Source organism: Pipistrellus kuhlii, unplaced genomic scaffold (assembly GCF_014108245.1).
Source record: "Pipistrellus kuhlii isolate mPipKuh1 unplaced genomic scaffold, mPipKuh1.p scaffold_m20_p_10, whole genome shotgun sequence".
Lineage (NCBI taxonomy): Eukaryota > Metazoa > Chordata > Mammalia > Chiroptera > Vespertilionidae > Pipistrellus > Pipistrellus kuhlii.
The window spans coordinates 13,281,456-13,301,902 of record NW_023425405.1 but is presented as its reverse complement, the minus strand read 5'-3'; the positions used below and the strand labels follow the sequence as shown (position 1 = coordinate 13,301,902).

General features: G+C 40.5%; 1 protein-coding gene across 3 annotated transcripts in view; it reads right to left on the bottom strand.

The window, feature by feature from the left end:
* MKLN1 (muskelin 1) overlaps positions 1 to 20,447 on the bottom strand; it is a 303,397-nt gene that overhangs the window by 146,749 nt on the left and 136,201 nt on the right. For 2 of the 3 annotated variants that reach the window (XM_045576813.1, XM_045576809.1), the window contains exon 3: positions 13,365 to 13,526. The exons of the other annotated variant lie outside the window; for it this stretch is intronic. In XM_045576813.1, the coding sequence (XP_045432769.1) occupies positions 13,365 to 13,456 (92 nt within the window). In that variant the 5' untranslated portion in view covers positions 13,457 to 13,526. The remainder of the gene's footprint in view (positions 1 to 13,364; positions 13,527 to 20,447) is intronic. 3 annotated transcript variants of the gene reach the window in all.

Sequence of the window (20,447 nt, the reverse complement as noted above, 5' to 3'; positions counted from 1 at the left end):
GTCTATAGCAGGAAAGTGCTTGGTGTGTTCAAAGAAAAGAAAGTGTGGCTGGAGCAAAGTGATGGAGGGGAAAGTGCAGTCAGAACAAATAGGGCCCTAACAGTCTTGGTAATGCTAAGAGGAGACCTGTGTAAGGATTCAAGCCAAGGAGTAGCAAAATGCTCTTTACATTTTGTAAAGATCACTCTAAAAAAAAAAATTTTTTTTTTTAGGTCGAAGAGGCAAGATAGTTTGAAGTAAAGAAAAATTGACAGGAGGTTATTATAGTAACCAGGCAAGAAATGAAGGTGGCTTGGACTAGCAGAGGAGATAGAAGTGGTTGACATATTTTGGAAATAAAGCCCATTAGACTTGCTAATGAGTAAGGCAGGAAGAAAATGAAAGAATTAAGGATAACTCCTGGGTTTGAGGTTTGCACCACTATGTAAATATTGAAGCTTTTATTGAGAAGGGAAAACTTGGGAACGAAACAGTTTTAGGTTGAAGGAATCAAAAATTCTAACTTCAGTGGGATGCCTAAAACTGCTTCTGCTTGATGTCCAGTCTCATCACTTTTACATTCTACCTTCCACAAAACACTAGAACACACAGGTCATCCAAGTTCTTGGCCTCTTTATAACAAGGATCATCACCTTTCCTCCAGTTTCTAATACCATTCTCCTCATTTCTGTGTAAGACAAGAATGATCCTTATTGTCCACATTTCTACCAATATTCTGTACATAATTACTTATGTATTCTCTAAGAAGATAGAAGCTTTCTTTCCAGCTCGCCTCTTCTCTTTCTGAGCTTTCGCCAGAATCACCGTTAGGGATTCCTTCACAGCAATATAGACTTTTTCTAGTATGCACCCAGTGTAAGGTCTCTGATGCCATCATTAGATTCCACCCCATGACGTCCTCTAAACCTAATTACTTCCCAAAGGCTCCATTTCCAAATAACATCACATAGGGGATTGGGGCTTCAACATATGAAATTTAGGGACACACAAACATTCAGTCCATGAGTGCTAATTTATTATATATTTTTTTTAAATAAAAGGAATTTGCTTAGGGATCATCTACAGATTAGAAGACTAAAAGAAGTAAAGGCATGGTCAGTAAATGAAGATCATCACCATGGGGATTAGAGGAGTGAATATGCCCCAGTATAATTCTCATTGGACACTTCCTGCATGCCAGGAATTTACACGCATTATTTCAGTTAGTCTTCACAAGTCTTGCAAGTACTCAGTTTCTTGGAGGTTAAGAGTCACCAAACTCATGTGTGCCTTCTTTATGATACAATTCTCAAATGTATGCATTCCTAACATCACCCCAGCATTCAGAATCCAGAAAACCAAGAGAATCAATCTGTTGTATTCCTAAAGCTAACTGTTCTGCCTCAATCTTCTGTTCTCTCATGATTTCTATATTAACTCATTTCAACGTTGTTATTGTTTGAAATCTTTTCTTTGAGCACAACACTACCAAAAGGAGCAGATGAAAAGCAAATGCCAAAGTTTTATTTGCTATGTAAGGGGATATCCCCTTTATTTCCTAAGACAAAGGAACTTCAGTCCCCGCTGGGGCCTTTGCACAGGTCATAGGTGAACACTGAGACTAGCTTCGAGTGTGAAGCTTGGGTCGGTTTCTCCCAGGAGGTGGCAGCAGCAGCAGCCACAGCTTGCTAGAGAAATCAGACAGAATTCCTTTTGCCTATTGGCTTCCAAATCTAGAAATTCCTGGTTCCAGCGACCACTAAATCCCTCCTTTCGTTTGCGGAGGTTGATTGGAGCTGGGGCACAAGAACTGGCAACAATTCCTCTCCTAAATACCTAGTTTTTATAAATACTTTGGTCTGAGGCGTGACCTTGAAGCATGTGTGAAGGAGGACCAGGAAGTCTTTGGCCAAGGAAAAGAGCTTCAAAAAGAACCTGTAACTTGAACACTTCCATCCACACAGGCATAAATCCAGAAGACCTCAGCTCCCACTTCGGTGCTGCACCAAGAATATAGATTCTAGACATAGTCACCCAGCAACCAGACAACTGACCTTGTCATTGAATCTGTCTCAGCTGCAATTTCCTCAACCACCTAGCGGTTGCTAATTCTTAAATTAGGAGTTAATGAACTTTTCTTTTTCTGGATTAAGTAAGGTTGGGCCTTCACCCTTTCAGAATTAAAAAAATCCCACACGCAACAAAGAACTACTGGTTCCAAGTGAATCCCAGGTGAGCACATATCCTGGTTTGGTGAACCCTGCCAGCTGCCTAAGAGGTGGGCAGGAATCCCAGGAAATGTCTGAACACCACACGGCTGTGGATGAACCGTCCACTGCTGGGAGTTACTTTGCAAATTACCACATCTAAATGAATCTGACAAACTAATATTCCAAAAAGCAATTAACACTGACTCCTAATGTATTTAGAATTAAAAGGTCTTCTGGGAAAAGTAAAATTGGCTCAGAAAAATGTATCCAGCCCCCCTGGGTAAAGAAATGTTGGAGGCTAAGAGGATTCTTAAGTCAGGATCTGCCAGTGCTTTTGTCCCATCACCTGGTCTTTTGTGAAGGAGGAGACAGAGCTAGCTCCTCTCATTCCCCCATCCCATCCACCCCATTTCATCTTGGCGCTATCACCTTCCCTGGACTGCTTCAACTTTTACATATTCATTTAGTCATCACTTATTGAGCACCTACTATGTGTCAGGTGCTGGGAACACCTAACTATTAAGGATCTCACAATCAAGTAGTCAGATATTAAATGGGCTAAAATAAAGAACTCCAAAAGGATTAGCATATAAAATATGAAGAAATAATAGTGGTCATAGTGATGGTAGCATTATCTTCATAAAGATCACAGGCCAAATATATTTCCTAATTAAAGCTATCCCCAGAATATAATGGAATTATGTAAAGATAATTTCATTGTCCTATTGGCCCCTGTGGGTCTGTCAAGGCAACCCTCTTCCTATTTTCCATGAAAGTCATCATATTAGAATCCCATCCTGGGTTAGGAGGCTTTGGTCTCAGAAGGCCACTGTAAATGGAAATATGTGACTGTTACCAGGCGTGGGCTGAGAGGGGACAGCTACTTCCTCTGCCTTTTCCTCCTGAAAATATTAGCACAGGTTATGGGCAGGTTAAACAGGTTTCAGTGTTCCTGAAATAAAAGGAACTGAAAGATGACAGAAACAGGAGGGCAAGGTGATGGCAAATTTTAGGCTGGTTCCACACAAGAAAAGAGAACCATATCCAGTTTGGAGAGCAGGTCAGAGAATAAGGCAATACAGGGATGTCCAGTGGGACCACAAACAAGCAGAAAAGGAGCAAACCATCTCCTGGTTCCCCCACATCTCAGATGAGTCTGAGTAGGTCAACTGACGTTTTTCTTCTGAGAGATACAAGATGCCCTCGTATGTTGGAATCAAGTCAAATCATTTCTCAAATGCAAATATTTATAGAGACCTTTCTTATTATATTGATAATTTTTATTTCCTCCTATATATTTCCAAATAAGCTCAAAATGATCTCCTTCCCCAACCTTTACATGCCATTTACTAAATATATAGCACAAGGTTGAGAACCTCTGGCCTGTGACTTACTTTATCCAAGTTAATGTAAGTCATTACATTTGCTCGCATGGCCCCAAAACCCAGCATTGCAATGGGATTCTGGTGAGCACATCCAGAGAGAAGCGTCTTAAGCAGTGGCTCTTTCTCTTGGCTGCATATTGGAAACACATGGGAAACTTTTGAAAGTCCCCATACCACATCCCAAATCAATTACATATTAGGTAGGCATCGATTTATTAATGTGAAGTTCACAAAAAGATGTGTATGTGCAGCCAAGGTTGAGAACTTATTCTTTTATGTCTTAGGACAGTGACAGGCAAAAAGCCTGGTAACTGGCAAGCAGGAAGCCGGTCAGCTGGTGACTGACACCTGAGCTCTCCTGCTTCCTTTGGAATGTTTCCTGAAAATCTGCATGGAGAAACCAGATACTACAATAATGCTAGCTTGGACCTCCACTTTGTAAGGTTTCCATTTCAACTTTACCACCTTATTCACTAAGTCTACGTTTAATATTATTCTAGTGCTTTGCCGAAACCGGTTTGGCTCAGTCGATAGAGCATCGGCCTGTGGACTGAAGAGTCCTAGGTTCGATTCCGGTCAAGGGCATGTACCTTGGTTGTGGGCACATCCCCGGTAGGGGGTGCAAGAGGCAGCTGAGCAATGATTCTCTCTCATCGATGTTTCTAACTCTCTCTCTCTCTTCCTCTCTGTAAAAAATCAATAATATTCTAGTGCTTAAAGAGATATGAACAGTGGTTAATCAGTATGTCAAAGAGAATTCTAGACAAGTGATGGTGATAAAAATGCCACACTTTAGAAATCCCGAATTCATCTTTAAAACAAACATAAATGTATTTTTTTAAAATCCCTGCACTACTCATCTTTTTCTTCTCCTTCACCCATTTTTTCTCTTCCTCTTCCTTTCTCTGCCTGTTTCCTTCGGCTGCTCGGGGTCATAGGGTACCACTGTTACCCCTTGTTTATCTTAGTCTCTGCCTCATCCCTATACCTTCTGCATCTGGTCCATTTTTTACTCTCTATTCTCTTCCCCTTACCCAACAACATACATAGTTTCCTTTATTTTGTTATCTTTCACACTTACAGCTCCTCAATTAACTAACTATACTGTAGAACAAAACCATTGTCAGATATTTATCATATTAAATAAGTTATTTTGTTGTTAATTTTAAAAGCAGATGAGTTCTGAAAGTGCTTTATTTCTCTTTTCTTGTCATAGTTAGTACTCCTTAAATGCTAACTAACAATTATTTTTATAATTTCCTGTATTAGCCCTAGATTACTTTTTTTCAAGTAGCTCAGTGATCCTCAATAGAAAAATGTTTCTCAGTTCTCCAATAATCCCAATGATCGATAGCAATGTAAAAGAGAAACTAAAAACAGTAGTTGAGTATATGCACCCTGAATTGCATATTCGTTTGCAAAGTTAACATTATGATTAATTATTGTAATTGCAGAGGGGAGGCATTTAAATAATTGGTCAAAGTGTCTTCTTGAGGAAATAACTAAAACAGGGCCAGTTGTCACAAGCTAACCTACAATAATAATCTTGTATGTGCATCTTCAGTATTCAGAGCAACTCTACAATAACAGATTTGTGCATTCACCTAATGTCTTTAAACACCCTAGAAAATAATAAACAAACCTTGATCAGAGCCAGTGTCTCACTTGGTAGTTGACCTGTGTGTTTAAGCAGTGTCCCGGAACAACCTTAGAAATGTAAACCACCAAACAAAGATTGCACCATCAATTCAATGACAAACTGGGGTGGGTGACCCAGCATCCACCTGCTTTGTTATGGCAATAAATCTAGGTGCAAGTAGAGTAGAAACCAGGTAGATAGGTCAGCACACAAACTGAAGCCTTTAGGAGAATTAGCCACAAAGATAGACAGGTTTTATGGACTTGAAATTTGTAAACAAAGAGGAACTGTGGGAAAAGAGGGAAGGCCTTGTTTTGGGTTTACTTGTGAAAGCTGAAAGCATGTGAGATGTTCTCTTCCCCAGATCCAGCTGTGAAATGACAAATAGGAATTAAGTGGGTTCGCATCAGGAACTGACTGTGCCACTTCACTGGGAATAGAAGTTGTTCCCCTGATAGAGGCTGTCCTCTCAGATTAGTACCTTGGGTGTTTTAAAGAGGATCAGCCAGACATGAATTTGGTGCATTAATAAAGAGCAAGAATCATCCAAGCACCCTGACAAATTTTCTTTATATCTCAGTGCTTCTGAATCATGTTTATATCTTAACTTCGATGTTCCTGAAGAAACTCAGAAGAGAGGGAGAAGAAGGAAGAAAATTTCATATCACATTGCTTTTTCCTTGCTGGGCTTTCCAATAGGAGTCTTGCTGAAGGCTTGGCCTGAGCGATTTAAAAAGGGTGAATGATTTAAGACTGCTTTAATCAAATTGCTTTGATTCAGTCTTCCTAAATTCTAAAAATCATACACCCAGTTGCAGTGCCTCAATATTATTTTCATGTTTGCATCCCCAGCTAAAATCAATTTGCCTGCACACATCCTTTGTCCTGTTTCAGTAATTAAAATATTTTCTACAGAAGTATTGGAAGGATCACTGATGACATTTTGAAAATTGTTCAAGACACAATCTAGGTACAGTATTTCTTGAATAACATTGTTTTGTTCAAAATCCTTTCATTATCAGGTTGATGAGATGCCTTAGGAATTTCACTTTCATTTATGTCAATTAGCCTGTGGTAAAACTGGTTTCATTATACATCATTTTGCTCAAAGTTTCATTGATGACATTGAGGACTTACTATATTTTTTTTCATTGTGAAAGTAAGACACCAACATAAAAATATATGCAAACATCAAAACATTTAAAATGGAAAGGTAGCCGAAGCCGGTTTGGCTCAGTGGATAGAGCATCGGTCTGCGGACTGAAAGGTCCCAGGTTCGATTCCGGTCAAGGGCATGTACGTTGGTTGCAGGCACATCCTCGGTAGGGGGTGTGCAGGAGGCAGCTGGTCGATGTTTCTCTCTCATCGACGTTTCTAGCTCTCTATCCCTCTCCCTTTCTCTCTGTAAAAAATCAATAAAATATATTAAATAAATAAATAAAAATAAAATGGAAAGGTAAATCTCCTTCCCACTTTTATCTGATGGTAAGCATCATTAACTATTTCCAGTGTATTCTTTCCACATAGCATATATAATATATGTACCATTTTTACACAAAGCAGATTACATCATATACAGTGTCCTCTTGTGAGATAATAGAAAATACATATATTGGTCTCTGCCTCTCATTGGCACAGAGCTAAAACCCTTGTAAAAATTCCTAAGTGAAAAAGAGTACTAGGAGTATATTTTTGTCCTAATATTTAGTCTCTGCTTCCTAACACAGTTCCTAAACCCTTTTGAATTTCCTTAGTGATAGGAATATCTTTTGTCCTAATGAGGTGGGCTCCTAAATGACTCCTGGATGGGGACTGGTCCCCAGACATTCCAAGCTAGGATGAGAAGCTTGGAATTTCCAGACCCATCCCTCATCCTTCAGAGAGAGGAGAAGGACTAGAAATGGAGTTAACAATTGATTACACCCATGTGGAAAAGCATCCATAGAAATCCCAATAGTATGGGATTCAGAGAGCTTCCAGAGGGGTGAGCATCCACCTAACTGGAGGGTGAGGCAGCCCACCTTCCCAGTGACAGAAGCTCCTGCACGAGGGTCCCTCCTAGATCTTGCCCAATGTTTCTCTCCATCTGGCTGTTCATCTGTATCCTTTAAGTCACATGTGTCAAACACAAGGCCCGCGGGCCAAATCCGTCCCGCCAGGCCTTGCAATGTGGCCCGCACTGCGCTGTCATCACTGCACTCCGCTGCGTTTCCAACACAATGACAGTTTATGACGGTTCAGTAAACCATTCGGCCCGCGATTTAGGCTGGATTTTAGATTTTGGCCCCTTCTCTGATTGAGTTCGACACCCCTACTCTAAGTTGTTATTATGCAATAAACTGGTAAATATAACTTTGTTTCCCAGAGTTCTGTGAGCTGTTCTAGCAAATAATTGAATCCAAGTGGGCGGTGGTCACAAGAATCTTCGTTTGTAGCCAAGTCAGAAGTTGTGGGTAACCTGGGGACTTACTATTTGAGATTGGCATCTGAAGTGGGGAAGTTTCATAGGACTGAATCTGTGGGATTGAACAATATCTCCAGGTAGATAGATTGATTCAAATTTTAATTAAATTATAGGACACCCAGATGGTGTCACAGAGAATTGCTTGATGTCAGAAGTGTGGAAAGTATGGTGGTAATGTGAGAGTGAAGGAGAGACACACAAAAGGAAGAATGAGTTTTTCCTGAACCCCTATACCCTGCTTTATTCATTTAATAATATATCAGAAATATTTCCATGTCAACACATACAGATCTTACAAGATCTTTTAATCATTGGATGTGCCATAATTTATTTAACCATTGCCCCATTGATGAACATTCCAATCATATCCATTATTATTATCGTAAACAGTATTTCCATGAATATCCTTACACATAGGTCATTGGAAACTTGTATTACTCTATCTGTAGGATAAATTCCTTGAGATGAAATTGCCAGGTCAAAATATGTGTACATTTAAGGTTGGGTTAGATGTCCCCAAATTGTAACCCCTAAATGATTCCAATATATCTTTTCATCAACAGTATAAGTTTATTTTTGCTCCTGTCAGACCTGAGTTTTTTCAGACTTTCAACTTGTTGTCAATCTAATAGGTAACAATAGTATCACATTGTTGTGATTTTCACTTTTCTAAGCACTAATGAAGTTAAATGATTTTAAAGTAAATTTTTTGCCATTCTTATTTTCTTTATGTAATATTTGTTCATATTCTTTGCTCATCTTTCTGTTCATTTTTTCCTTATAAAACTGTAAGATCTCTTTATGTAATAAAGAAGTATGTACATTTTCTCCTAAGTTGCAAATAATTTTTTCCTCTGTGCTATTTGTCTTTTGCTGTATTTACTGTATTTTCTTATTGTTGCTATATTCACTTTTACCATATAAAAATTTCAAACGTTCTACATCAAAACATTTATCAGCATTTTTTCTTTTTGGTTTCTGAGTTTTGTCTGTTTTAAATATTAGCTTTCATGCAAGAAGAGTCTCTGCAGTTGCCATTTTAATGCACCAGTGTTTGCTTTGAATTCTTCTGCATGGTATGATACAAGTTAAAAAACTAGGCTTTGCTGTGGAAAGAGGAAACTTACAATGTCAAGGCCATTGAGAGAAGGGAGGGCACAGAGACCCCATCCTCTTATTGTCCCTGGCTGACCTGCTGGCCTTGCAGAATGATTTGTATTCCAGGAAAGGGAACTTTGCCCCTCTTTTGGTCCTTGTATGGAACAAGTATGAGAGTAGCCTTATCAGTGAATGGAAAAATCAGACTGTCTTGGCACCAGGCAGCCCAGATTTCGGTGCCAGCTATTCGCCAGAGTTGTGTGGGAAACACGCACAAGCTGCCCTGCACCTAGACTTTTGCTCCTGTAGGATGTCACCCAAGAAAGGAAGCTAGTGGTCCCATGGAAGCTGAACTTGTATAGTTTCTTAGGCTGGGAGCAGCCCTTTTCTTCAGCACCAGGGCCCCATACCTTGTTTGAGCCACTTTATTGTCCAGGCATCAGAGAAGGAGCATCCAGATTCATTTAAAACAAGCCTGCTCCTTGTATTACAATACATTAATGATAAATCAGGCATTGAAGATGAGATTAACTCTTTTTAAAGTTACCCCCAACTTCATATTTAAAAAAAATTTAAACTCAAAAGATTGAAAGAATGATACAATGAATACTTCACCAATTGTTAACGTTTTGTCGACTTTGCTTTATCTCTTTCTATAAATATACATTTTTATCCATTGAAGCATTTGGAAGTAGGTTGAATACCTTATGGCAGTTCATTCAAAATAATTCTGCACACATCTCCCGAGAATAAAAGCATTCACTTATATAATATAACACTGATACAATTTCTCAGACCTAGGAAAATTAACACTTCAATATATTTAATTCCACATTCATATTCCCTCATTGTTCCAAATGTCTTTTATTACCATCTTTTTATGTTTGAACCAACATCTTTTTTAAAAAAAAATATATTTTATTGATTTTTTACATAGAGGAAGGGAGAGAGAGAGAGCTAGAAACGTCGATGAGAGAGAAACATCGACCAGCTGCCTCTTGCACACCCTACCAGGGATGTGCCCGCAACCAAGGTACATGCCCTTGACTGGAATCCAACCTGGGACCTTTCAGTGCGCAGACTGACGCTCTACCACTGAGCCAAACCGGATTCGGCTGAACCAACATCTTAACAAAGTCTACATATTACATTTGATTCTATTCCTCTAATCCAGTGCCCCAAAAGGACATTTAGCATGTCCGGAGATACTTTTGATTATCATAGCTGTGGGTGCTAATAGCCTCTAGTAGATAGAAACCAAGGAAGGATGCCTGCTAAGTATCTTACAGTACACAGGACAACCCCCAACAAAGAATTACTTGGTCCAAAATGTCAGTGGTTGCTGAGATTGAAAAACCTTGTCTATATGAAATAGTCTCCTTACTTTTTGTTGCTTTTCGTGACATTGACTTGTAGTGTCCAGGCCAGTTATAAGTAGAATGTGCCACATTCTAGATTTTTTTTTTATTGTTTTCTCATGATTAGTTTCCATTTAAACATATTTGGCAAGAATAGTGTATAAGTCATGCAACAGTTAACTATTACTGCCTAACAACTCACCCTAAAACTCAGTGACATAATATTAACAGCCATTAGCTAAGTCATTCTGTTGATCTGGGCTGGGCTCAGCTGACTTTGGCTAGACTCATTCATGAATCTGCAGTCATTTGGTAGATTGACTAGGAGCTGGCTGGTCTAGGATGACCTCAGCTGGGATGACTTGGCTCAGCTCCATTCACCTATCACACTGAGCAGGCTATTCTCATGGATGAGACAGGGGTCTGAAAGATGATGGAAGAGCGCAAGATCTTTTGAAGCCCAGGCTTGGAACTGGCATTCTGTCACTTCCACTGCATTGTGTTGGCTAAAGAAGGTAACAAAGCCAGCATAGATTCAAGTGGTAGAGAAATAAACTGTACCTTTTAATGGGAATTGCTGCACAGTCATTGCAAGGGGTGTAGATAAGGGAAGTGTGAATCTGGGCCTGTTGCAATCAGTCTATTAAAGTGATATTGCATATCTTCTATTGACCTAAGTCTCAAGAACAGTTTTTCTTTAAATATCTTTTGGGGAAAAGCCAGTTTGTCAGTTTTTTAAACAATGCTGTGGGAAGGTGATCCTATCTATTCAAATTAAGAGAACATCTTTTGGGGAGATCTTTTTCATTTTACACAGTCTTCAGAATAGGCTCAGCTTTATTGCAAACAGTGCACTCATTTTTTCCATAAATTGTATTGAATACCTACTATGTCATACACAGTGTTCTAGGCACTTGGAAGGATAGGTGAAAGGCAACTACATTTGCAAATGACACAGAGGTTTAGAAGTAGGTAAGTACTAATGAAAAATATAAACTAAGCAGAGGTATAGAGGAGAGGATTGCAATTTTAAGTAGGGCTGTCATCATTTAAAAGGTGATATTGAGCAAAGACTTGAAGAAGGTGAGGAAATTGGTCATGTGGCCATCTGGGAGAACAAGAAATACGAGGCCCTTGGGCAGGAGTGCGCTTGGCCTGCTAGGGACACAGCAAGGAGGCTAGTGTGGCTGGAGTGCAGTGAATGAGGGGAAGTATTTTATTTATCCAATGGACAATTAAATAGCCCTCTCTAGTGACCCCTCCCTCTTTGGAGCACACTCCCCCCCACCTTTCCCCTCAAGGGGCATACCTTTGCCTTATCTCTATATCTCTAGCTCTATCTCTATCTCTATCTCTAGCTCTAGCTCTAGCTCTAGCTCTATCTCTAACACTATCTCTACCTCCTAAGCTCCAACTGTCCTTTATAACTTGCTTCCTGAGCCCACGCAGTCCCAGCCCTACCGGCTCACTTTTTCTGCCTCTGTGTCTTTCTAAATAAACTTTCACTTGTATTTGGGGGAGGAAAAAAAAATAGCCATCACTAGTAGCACTTGAAAATGTTAACTCATCCTCCCAATAAATATGTAAAGTGGATGCTGTTTTTCTCTTTTTTAGGCAAGGAAACCAAGACACAGGAAAATTAAATAACTTCCCCCAAGTCATATAACTACCAAGTTATAGAGCCAGGACTGCCTCAGACAGTCTTCTCTAGAGACTTAGGGAGCTTTTTAGCAGACAAGTTGTGCTGCCTCCTAATAGTAAGAGATGAGGTCTAGTAACTGGGGGCTAGATCCCATAAGTCCTTAAAGGCCGTTGGTAAGGATTTGAGTTTTTATTCTGAGGGATATAAGTTTTAAACAGAAGAGTGATATGTGTTTGTTTTGTTGTTCCAGAAATTTTCAAAGCAGTTATGTTACTTAAGGTATGTGTTACTTTTAGCATTTAATATACTGGTATAAATTCAAAAGGATAACTGTTTATGGGAACAAAGAAAATTTGATATGTATAATTTAGAGATGTTATTCTATCAAATACTATTTGTGTAAGGTTAATCTCTTCTATTTTTAAAGTCTTACATAAGTATTTCTAGATCCTCTTTATTGTGAGGATCTAGAAATACTTATGTACTTGGCTACACATTTTGGGAGGCACCAAGGCAAAGTGATGAGTAAAAAAACTTTGTTTTCCTACTTTGAAGGGGAGGGGGAATTATAAGAGCAAATGGACTAGCTAAGATATGTCCTAGATACATACCAAAGAGGGTGGGTCAGCAGGGCTGCCTTTTTGGGGCTTAATGTTTCAGCACCTTATTGTGGGCCACACACCTCCCATGGGGCTCCATGACCTCCAGTGCAGAGTGACCCAGAGGCACCTGCCCTTGAGAGTATCTAAAGGACTCTGGCTCAAGCCATCCATCCTGCTCAAGGAGCATTTAGGAGCAGCACAGGCAGAGTCAGTCTGGAGAAGAGAAAGTGTTGAAAAGATCACATTTACCCAAGAATGACATTAATGATCGTAATAATTACCACAATATAGTCAGCATTTAGTGCAGGCCTAGCATCATGCAAAATGCATTACAAGCATGAGCTATATAGTAAACTAAGGCTTAAAGAGATTCACTAAATTGTCCAAGATCATATAGAGCTGGGACATAAGCGCAGCTCTACTTGTCTCCAAAGCCCATATCCCTGCTCATTTATTCTCTATTGTCCAGGTCAGGAATAGAATTCTCTATGGCTCTTCCTTCTGTAACCATCAAGAAGGTTAACAGTGACTCTCGGGAGGTGGTTCCAGGTCTGAGTTTCCAGCTGCCTGTTTGCACACAAGTGTAAGTTTCAGCCTTCACCTTTTTTGTACTGCTCAGTTTTTTTATGTACCTCATCAATTTTCTTATCATTTCTCAAGTTCTCAGTTCCTTGTTCTGTCTCAGCCACCACGGCAAACTTGCTTTGTTTGGGCCCACATAGTCCTGCTACTGTATCTACCATTTCCCAGCCTGCCACTGCCCCCTTGGCTGCCACTAAATAATCACCAGGCACATGCCATGAATTGTCTCACTACTCACAATTATGATGAAAGGCCATACCACAGAGCATTGGCTGTGGCTTGCTGAAAGACTAACAATGGGAAAATATGACATAACCTAGAAGTATGAGGATAATAACCGAAATAGGAGATGGGAGGGAACCACAAAGGGGGATTCATTTTCCTGCGTCCCTCCCAAGAACTTACCTGAGCATGTTTTCACCATATAGCATGTCTGGAGATACTCTGCTTGGACATGAAGGCATACCTACTGTCTCTGCAGATTGTCCAACCATCATCTTGCATTGTCATCTTTCTCTGTTTCTCTTCCCTTTTTGTCTCACTCTCACTGCCCTGGGATTGCATCTCCTAAATAAAACATTAGTATTAATTCTTGGTTGGAGGTCTATTTTTCTAGAAAACATAGGCTAAGATATCAATTTCTCCCATTGGTACCACCACTTCCTAAATTCTCTTGGCTCAAAGTCAAGCTTTCAAGAGATAGTAATATCTGACACTATTGTCATTTTTTATCGGTATACATGATAGAATTCATGTATTCCTCCAAAAATAAAAATAATTGAAAAGATCCCTGATAGTGAAAAGATTCTGAACCAGTAGCTCAAAATTAGCATCAACCTTAAATCCACTCATATCCTGAGTATCTCACAACCAGCTTTTCCTTTCCTTTCCAGCCATGCCCTGGTTTGGGTCCCCAGTATTCTTACTTGGAGTGGACTATTGAACACGTTCACAATTTGTCTTTCTGTTCCCATATTCTCCTACTCATGATCTAGTCTGAGTATCACTGCCATCAGATAAATAGTCCTAAAAGCTGATTTTATCTTGCTCCCCTATATTGAAAAACTTTCAGTAATTTCTCACTAACCCTAGAATAATGTGTAAAGTTTCTTCTAAAACTAATCTTCACTCAAGGCCCTTTACAAGCCGGTGACCAGTGACTTACATTTCCAGCTTTACTACCAACTATAGTGTTTCTCTATGCGGATTACACCACCAGCTATTCTGGGCTGCATGCTTTTCTCAAACATATGTTGTACTTTTCTAAGACCATCATGCCTCCGCAATGGACTGGACAATAGAAGTATTTGTGGGTTTTGGTACCTCCCCTTACCCTTCTGGGGAAGTATCAGAATGCCTCCCATAACTACCTCCTAGGGATTTTTAATAGGATACAAAATTATGTGTCCATAAATTCTACCATCCCAAACAAAACCATTTAGTCCAGGAGCAAGAGTCAGTGGTTCTCAACCTTTCTAATGCCACGACCCTTTAATACAGTTTCCTCAGGTTGTGGTGACCCCCAACCATAAAATATTTGTGTTTTCCATTGGTCTTACGCGACCCTGTTATTGGTTCTCAACCTGTGGATCACGAACTGCTGCTGTAGAGCCTAAGATCATCGGAAAACACAGATATTTACATTATGATTCATAACAGTAGCAAAATTACAGTTATGAAGTAGCAATGAAAATAATTTTATGGTTGGGGGTCACCACAACATGAGGCACTATATTAAAGGGTCACAGCATTAGAAAGGTTGAGACCACTGAGCTAGAGCCTAACCTAGGCCAATAAACCTATCTATGTGGATGTGATGCCTTATCAAAGAAGCTCCACCTTACAGCCTGCACTTGATGGTGAGCAGCCAACCTAGTCTGGCCCTTTGGGGAAGCTAATAGGAAGTACAGGGGCAGAGTCATCAGTTAGCAGGAGGGAGAAGCTAAAAGATACACATGTAGCAGCAGAAACCAGGAAGCAATAGAAGCTGTGAGATAGAGAAAGAACTAGAAAGTACTTAACAGCAAGGGCAGCAGCAGCAGAGTCATAATAATAGCAGAGAGAGAACAAAGCAACAGATATTACTGCTGAAGAACCCACGAGGTAACCAGCTGTATTGTGTGCTGACTCATCTTCCAGTTCCCACTGGACATTACTTAGATTGCAGCAACCTGAGTCTCTCTGTGTTCTGGAAATTAAATTTTTGCCTCCGGCATCTCTATCAGTCAATATCATAGCAGGAAACGAAAGGCAACTCAGCTGGGGTTTTGAAAATAATTGAAGACACTATTTACAAGGATGTAGGCAGGTTTGCAGGGAGGGAGGAGGAAAATGGAGGTGCCCGAGGACTAGCAAGAGCAGAAATCCAGGGCTGAAGAGACGAGGGAAGGAAACTGTGGCAGTGTGATGGGAGTCTAGAAAGAGCTGGAGTCTGGAGGAGCATGGCTGCCGCCAGAAACACGTGCGAACGCTGGGAGAAAGAGGCCTACCAGTCTCTTTTCCCTGTATTCTCTGCTACTTGCTGATGCCTCTTACTGCCCAAACCCTACAGTAAGAAAGAAGGCAGGAGAGCCGCCGGCAGCATAGCTCAGTGGTGGAGCATTTACCTATGAACCAGGAGGTCACCGTTTGAGTCCCAGTCAGGGTTGTGGGCTTGATCCCCAGTATGGGGCATGCAGGGGGCAGTCGATTGATGATTTCTCTTATCACTGATGTTTCTATCTCTCTCCTCTCCCTTTCTCTCTGAAATCAATAAAAACATGTTTAAAAGAAGAAGGCAGGAGATGTCAGGTGTGGATAACAACCTCATGAGGTGCAGAACGCAGAGGGATGGGGGTGAGGGAGAGCTATCATGGGCTGACTAGTAGTCTCTCCAAAGCAAGGGGGAGGGCGGGGAGTATGTCCATGCCCTAATACCCAGAACCTGAGAACACTACCTTATCTAGCAAAAGAGGTGCTTAAGTTTAGGATCCCGACTAAAGGAATGTATCCTAGTTTATTTTGGTGGGCCCTAAACTGCAATCTTATGTATCCTAACAAGAGAAAAACAGGGGTAGTTTTGAAAAAGGGAAAGGAGGAGGCAATGTGACTTCAGAATCAGAAATTGGAGTGAAGTAGCCTCAAGCCAAGGAAAGCCTGGAGCCTTCATAAGAGGGAAAAGGTGAGGAACAGCCTCCCCTAGAGCCTTCTAAGGGACCGTATGGCCCTGCCACAACCTTGATTTTGGTTTCTGGCCTCCAGAACTGAAAAAGATAAGATTCTGGGCTTTTCTGTTTGTTTGTTTGTTTGTTTGTTTTTGTTTTTAAATATATTTTTATTGATTTTTTACAGAGAGGAAGAGAAAGGGATAGAGAACTAGAAACATCGATGAGAGAGCAACATTGACCAGCTGCCTCCTGCACACTCCCCACCGGGGATGTGCCCGCAACCAAGGTACATGCCCTTGACCGGAATCGAACCTGGGACCTTTCAGTCCTAAGGCCAACGTTCTATCCACGTTTCGGCTTTGTTTTTTAGCTTAAACAACAGAAATTTATTTTCTATAGGGTAGAAGTCTGAGATCAAAGTGATAGTAGGGCTGGTTTCTTCTGAGGCCTCTCTAAAATTCTGTGGTTTTTTTTGTTTGTTTTTTTAAAGCCACCCAGTTTGTGGTCATTTGTCACAGCAGTAACAGGAAAGTAATACAGGGACCAGCCAAGTGGAGAATTACCAGCATAAAATCTATTCAACTCTGGATGCCAAATTGAGCACAGTAATGCCCTGATCACCTTTGCTGGGAATTCTTTTGCCTACCTTCTTTATTCACATTGGTACTTCTTTCTGGACAACTCATATGATTTAAGTAAAATGCTTCCACATTATAGTTACTTTTGCATACAAATATCTTTTCATCCTAATCCGATGACCGAATTCTTGTTGAGAACAAGAACCTTGCCTTGTACATCTTTGTAGGCCATGAAAACCCTAGCCCAGTACTTTGAACAGAGTGGATAGTCTATAATTGGTAAATGAGAAAGAAAGAAAGCTTCCATTTGTCCATCTGTAAATGGAAAAGCAACAATTTCCACTGATTTGCCTTTCAGAGAAAATAGTGGTGGTGTTTCCTGGAAACACTTTCTGTACCTGTAACAAAATGATAGATCTGAAACACCGGCTCCTGCTCGAGCAGTGCCTCAGAAAAAAAATTACATTTTGTTGCAGCTTGTCCTCCATTTCATGTGGCGCTGAACCTGCTTGCAGTCATCCCCAGGAAAGGGCAGGGCATCCTCAAGAAAATGTAAGAGCTGAATATTGGTGTGCTCTCAGGAATTTGATTCACCCCGTAAATATTCATCAAAGAACTATTACGTTAGAGTAGAATCCATAAATGCTGGAAAAATACAAACACACAGAATAAGGCATGGTCCCAAGTAATTGCTACACAATGTGATGAATGCTTTTCATAAAGAACAAGATACTACGGGACCAGATTAAGTCTATGGATGGGAATTTCACACACACACATAACACACAAAAAAGTCACTTTCAAGCTAGTTTTTTAGAACTTCCTCAGGCCCAAGCAAAGTCAGAAGCACTGGGAACCAAGAGAAATAACTTTGCCAAGCAAACCACACCCTCAGCTCAGCCCTATTGTATCTGACCTTATTTTTTATTCATCACCCGCATAGCTAGGTAGTAAGAAAGGAAGAGAATTCGGACTGCTTCCTACTTGGCATCTATTATAGTTTCGCATCAAAGAAAGGAGGGTATCAGGAGGAAAAGTAGAGGTTGACCTCTTACAAGCTCCATAATGACAAGTCCAAATAGCCATGCGATAATGAGTTAATACACACTCTTACCTTTCCTGAGCTTCTACCTCAATTCTGAAAACTGAGGGGGGCTCCCCTGTGAGCCTATGGGGTAGCAGGGCATGAATAACTCAGAGGAAAGCAGGCAAGGAATGAGAGCATCTCCCTTTGTCTCATTACCCCAAACGAGGAAGCATCTCTTTGTGGCAAAAGCCCCCTTGAGTGGGAATAATGGCTGAGGCCCTTTTTCCTGCCATAGACTGACCTTCAGATCACTCCTTGGGGAACTGCTCCGTCAGGGGCACCGCCCAACATCTCTCCCTAGTCGGCCCTTCTAGGCCTCTGAGACCAGTGCTGTGTTGCTTACGAGTGGGAGGAGAAAACGCCTGGGAAAGCAGCCAGGAGAGAGGGAAAGACTGACCTAACCCACCAAGGGGCAGTGGGTTCCCCCATCCTCACCCTGTCGCTTCCACTGGAAAACGAGGAAGCTGAGAAACCAGATTCCAGCCTCCCAGCACAGATCGCTTGTCCTTGTTTTCTTAAGAAGCCTCTACCTCCCAGACCTTGCCAGGAAGCCGGCGGCATTTTCATGAAGCAGTAATAACAAGGACAGAGCGTTCTAGCCTGCCGGAGCCTGCTGGCTGGTCACTCTTTCCACTGCCTTTTGTTTTCATGCATCATTCCCTCACTTGCTTCTCAGATTCCTCAGGGCTTTGAAAAAGCCACAAATGCTCCACACAGTGACACCACCCAGAGGGCTGGCAGACATCACTGTCACGCACCCTGCCCTAAGCGATGGCACGGATGCAAGCCCTGACAACTGACACCCAGCCTTACACCTAGGAAGAGTCAAGAGAGTGCCCAGAAAGCCAGCCCCTTCCTCATCAGCTTAACTGGTAAAGGTGGGACTTTAGATTAAGTACCACCCAGGGGACTAGTCAATCACAGACCCCTGTTTGATGCATAATGCACCTGCAAGCATGGACAGTTTCTTCAAGGATCTTAATGAAGCCTGTACAGCCCAGCTGGCATGCCCCCGTGGTTGAGCTTTGAACTAAGAGGTCACGGTTTAATTCCCCATCAGGGCACATGCCCGGTTGTGTGCTTGATCCCCAGTGGGGGGCATGCAGGAGGCAATTGATCAATGATTCTCTCATCGTTGATGTTTTTTTTTTTTTTCTCTCTCTCCCTTTCCCTTCCTCTCTGAAATAAATAAAAATATATTTATAAATAAATAAATGCAGCTAACACAGATGTTACAACAAAGCAACAGAATGCTCTCACTGTGCCAATTCACATATCAGTATATTAGATTGTGTAAATATACATACAGGAAGAAGAAGCTCTCAATGAGATTTGTGTTCCTATGTTACCTGTGGCCTGTTTTAAACCACACTCCAGAGCTACCCTACCAAAATCTGAAAACAGGGCCTAGATATGTACATTTTTTTTTTTAAACTTGGCAGTATTGGTTAGAATGTGGGAAAGAGAAATTCTCAGATATCATTGATGAAAGTAAAAATGAGGTCAGCCAAAACCAGTTTGGCCCAGTGGATAGAGCATCAGCCTGTGGAGTGCAAGATCCCAGGTTCAATTCCGGTCAAGGCACATCCCCAGTAGGAGGCGTGTAGAAGGCGACTTGGTTGTGGGCACATCCCCAGTAAGGAGCATGCAGGAGGCAACTGATCGATGTTTCTCACTCTCATGGATGTTTCTAACTATCTCTCTCCCTTCCTCTTTGTAAAAAAAAAAAAAAAAAAAAAAAAAAAAATCAATTAAAAATATGATGAGGTCAGCTACTGTGGAGAGCAATCTAAAAATCTAAAGAGCAATCTTGTGAAGTTGAGAATGTGTTCCTAGAAAGGTCCTTTCCAGATATATTCTAGAAAAATTCTCACAACTGTGCCCAAAGAAGTATACGTAAAGGCATTAATTACATCATGATTTGAAATAGCTAAAAACTATCATAAATATCCATCCACAGAATAATTATTTTAGAACATTTATAGTATGGGACTATACTGCAGTATGATTTAGTATAATATTATTATATTACAAAGAAAGAAAGTAGTTTTACAAGTATCACATGGATAAATCTCAAAAACATGATATTGAAAAAACACAAGATCCAGGAAAATATGTACACTGTTTATATATATCTTTAAACACCCAAAACATATATATTGTATAGTAAAAACATAAAAACATGTGAGAAGGATTCCCACCATCTTTAAGAGATTAGTTACCTCTAGGTAGAGATGGGATGGAAAGTCCTCTTTTGTAAGTAAAACATTTATTTATTTATTTATTTATTTATTTATTTATTTTTAATCTTAAGCAAACACTGCAAACTGTTAAAATTCATAAAATCTCAGTACTGGATATATGTCCCACAAGTGACTCTGAAGATTTTCCATAGCAGAAGGATCTTTGAAGATTTTTAGGATTCACAAATATTGAAAATAAAAATTTGTTTACAGGGAAAAGCCATTCCCATAAACACAGATGACACTGCTTATCCCTCTTAGTACTGTAGGTACTTTGAGATATTTTCATTAATGGAGGAGTTATTACACAGATTCACACACTCTCCTGCTCAGGTATACTTCTGGATTTGTGAGCATTCTTAATAGAGTCATAGGTGCAATGGAATGAAGCTAGGGATCTGTCCACATTTGGAGACTATTATTATAATCATCAG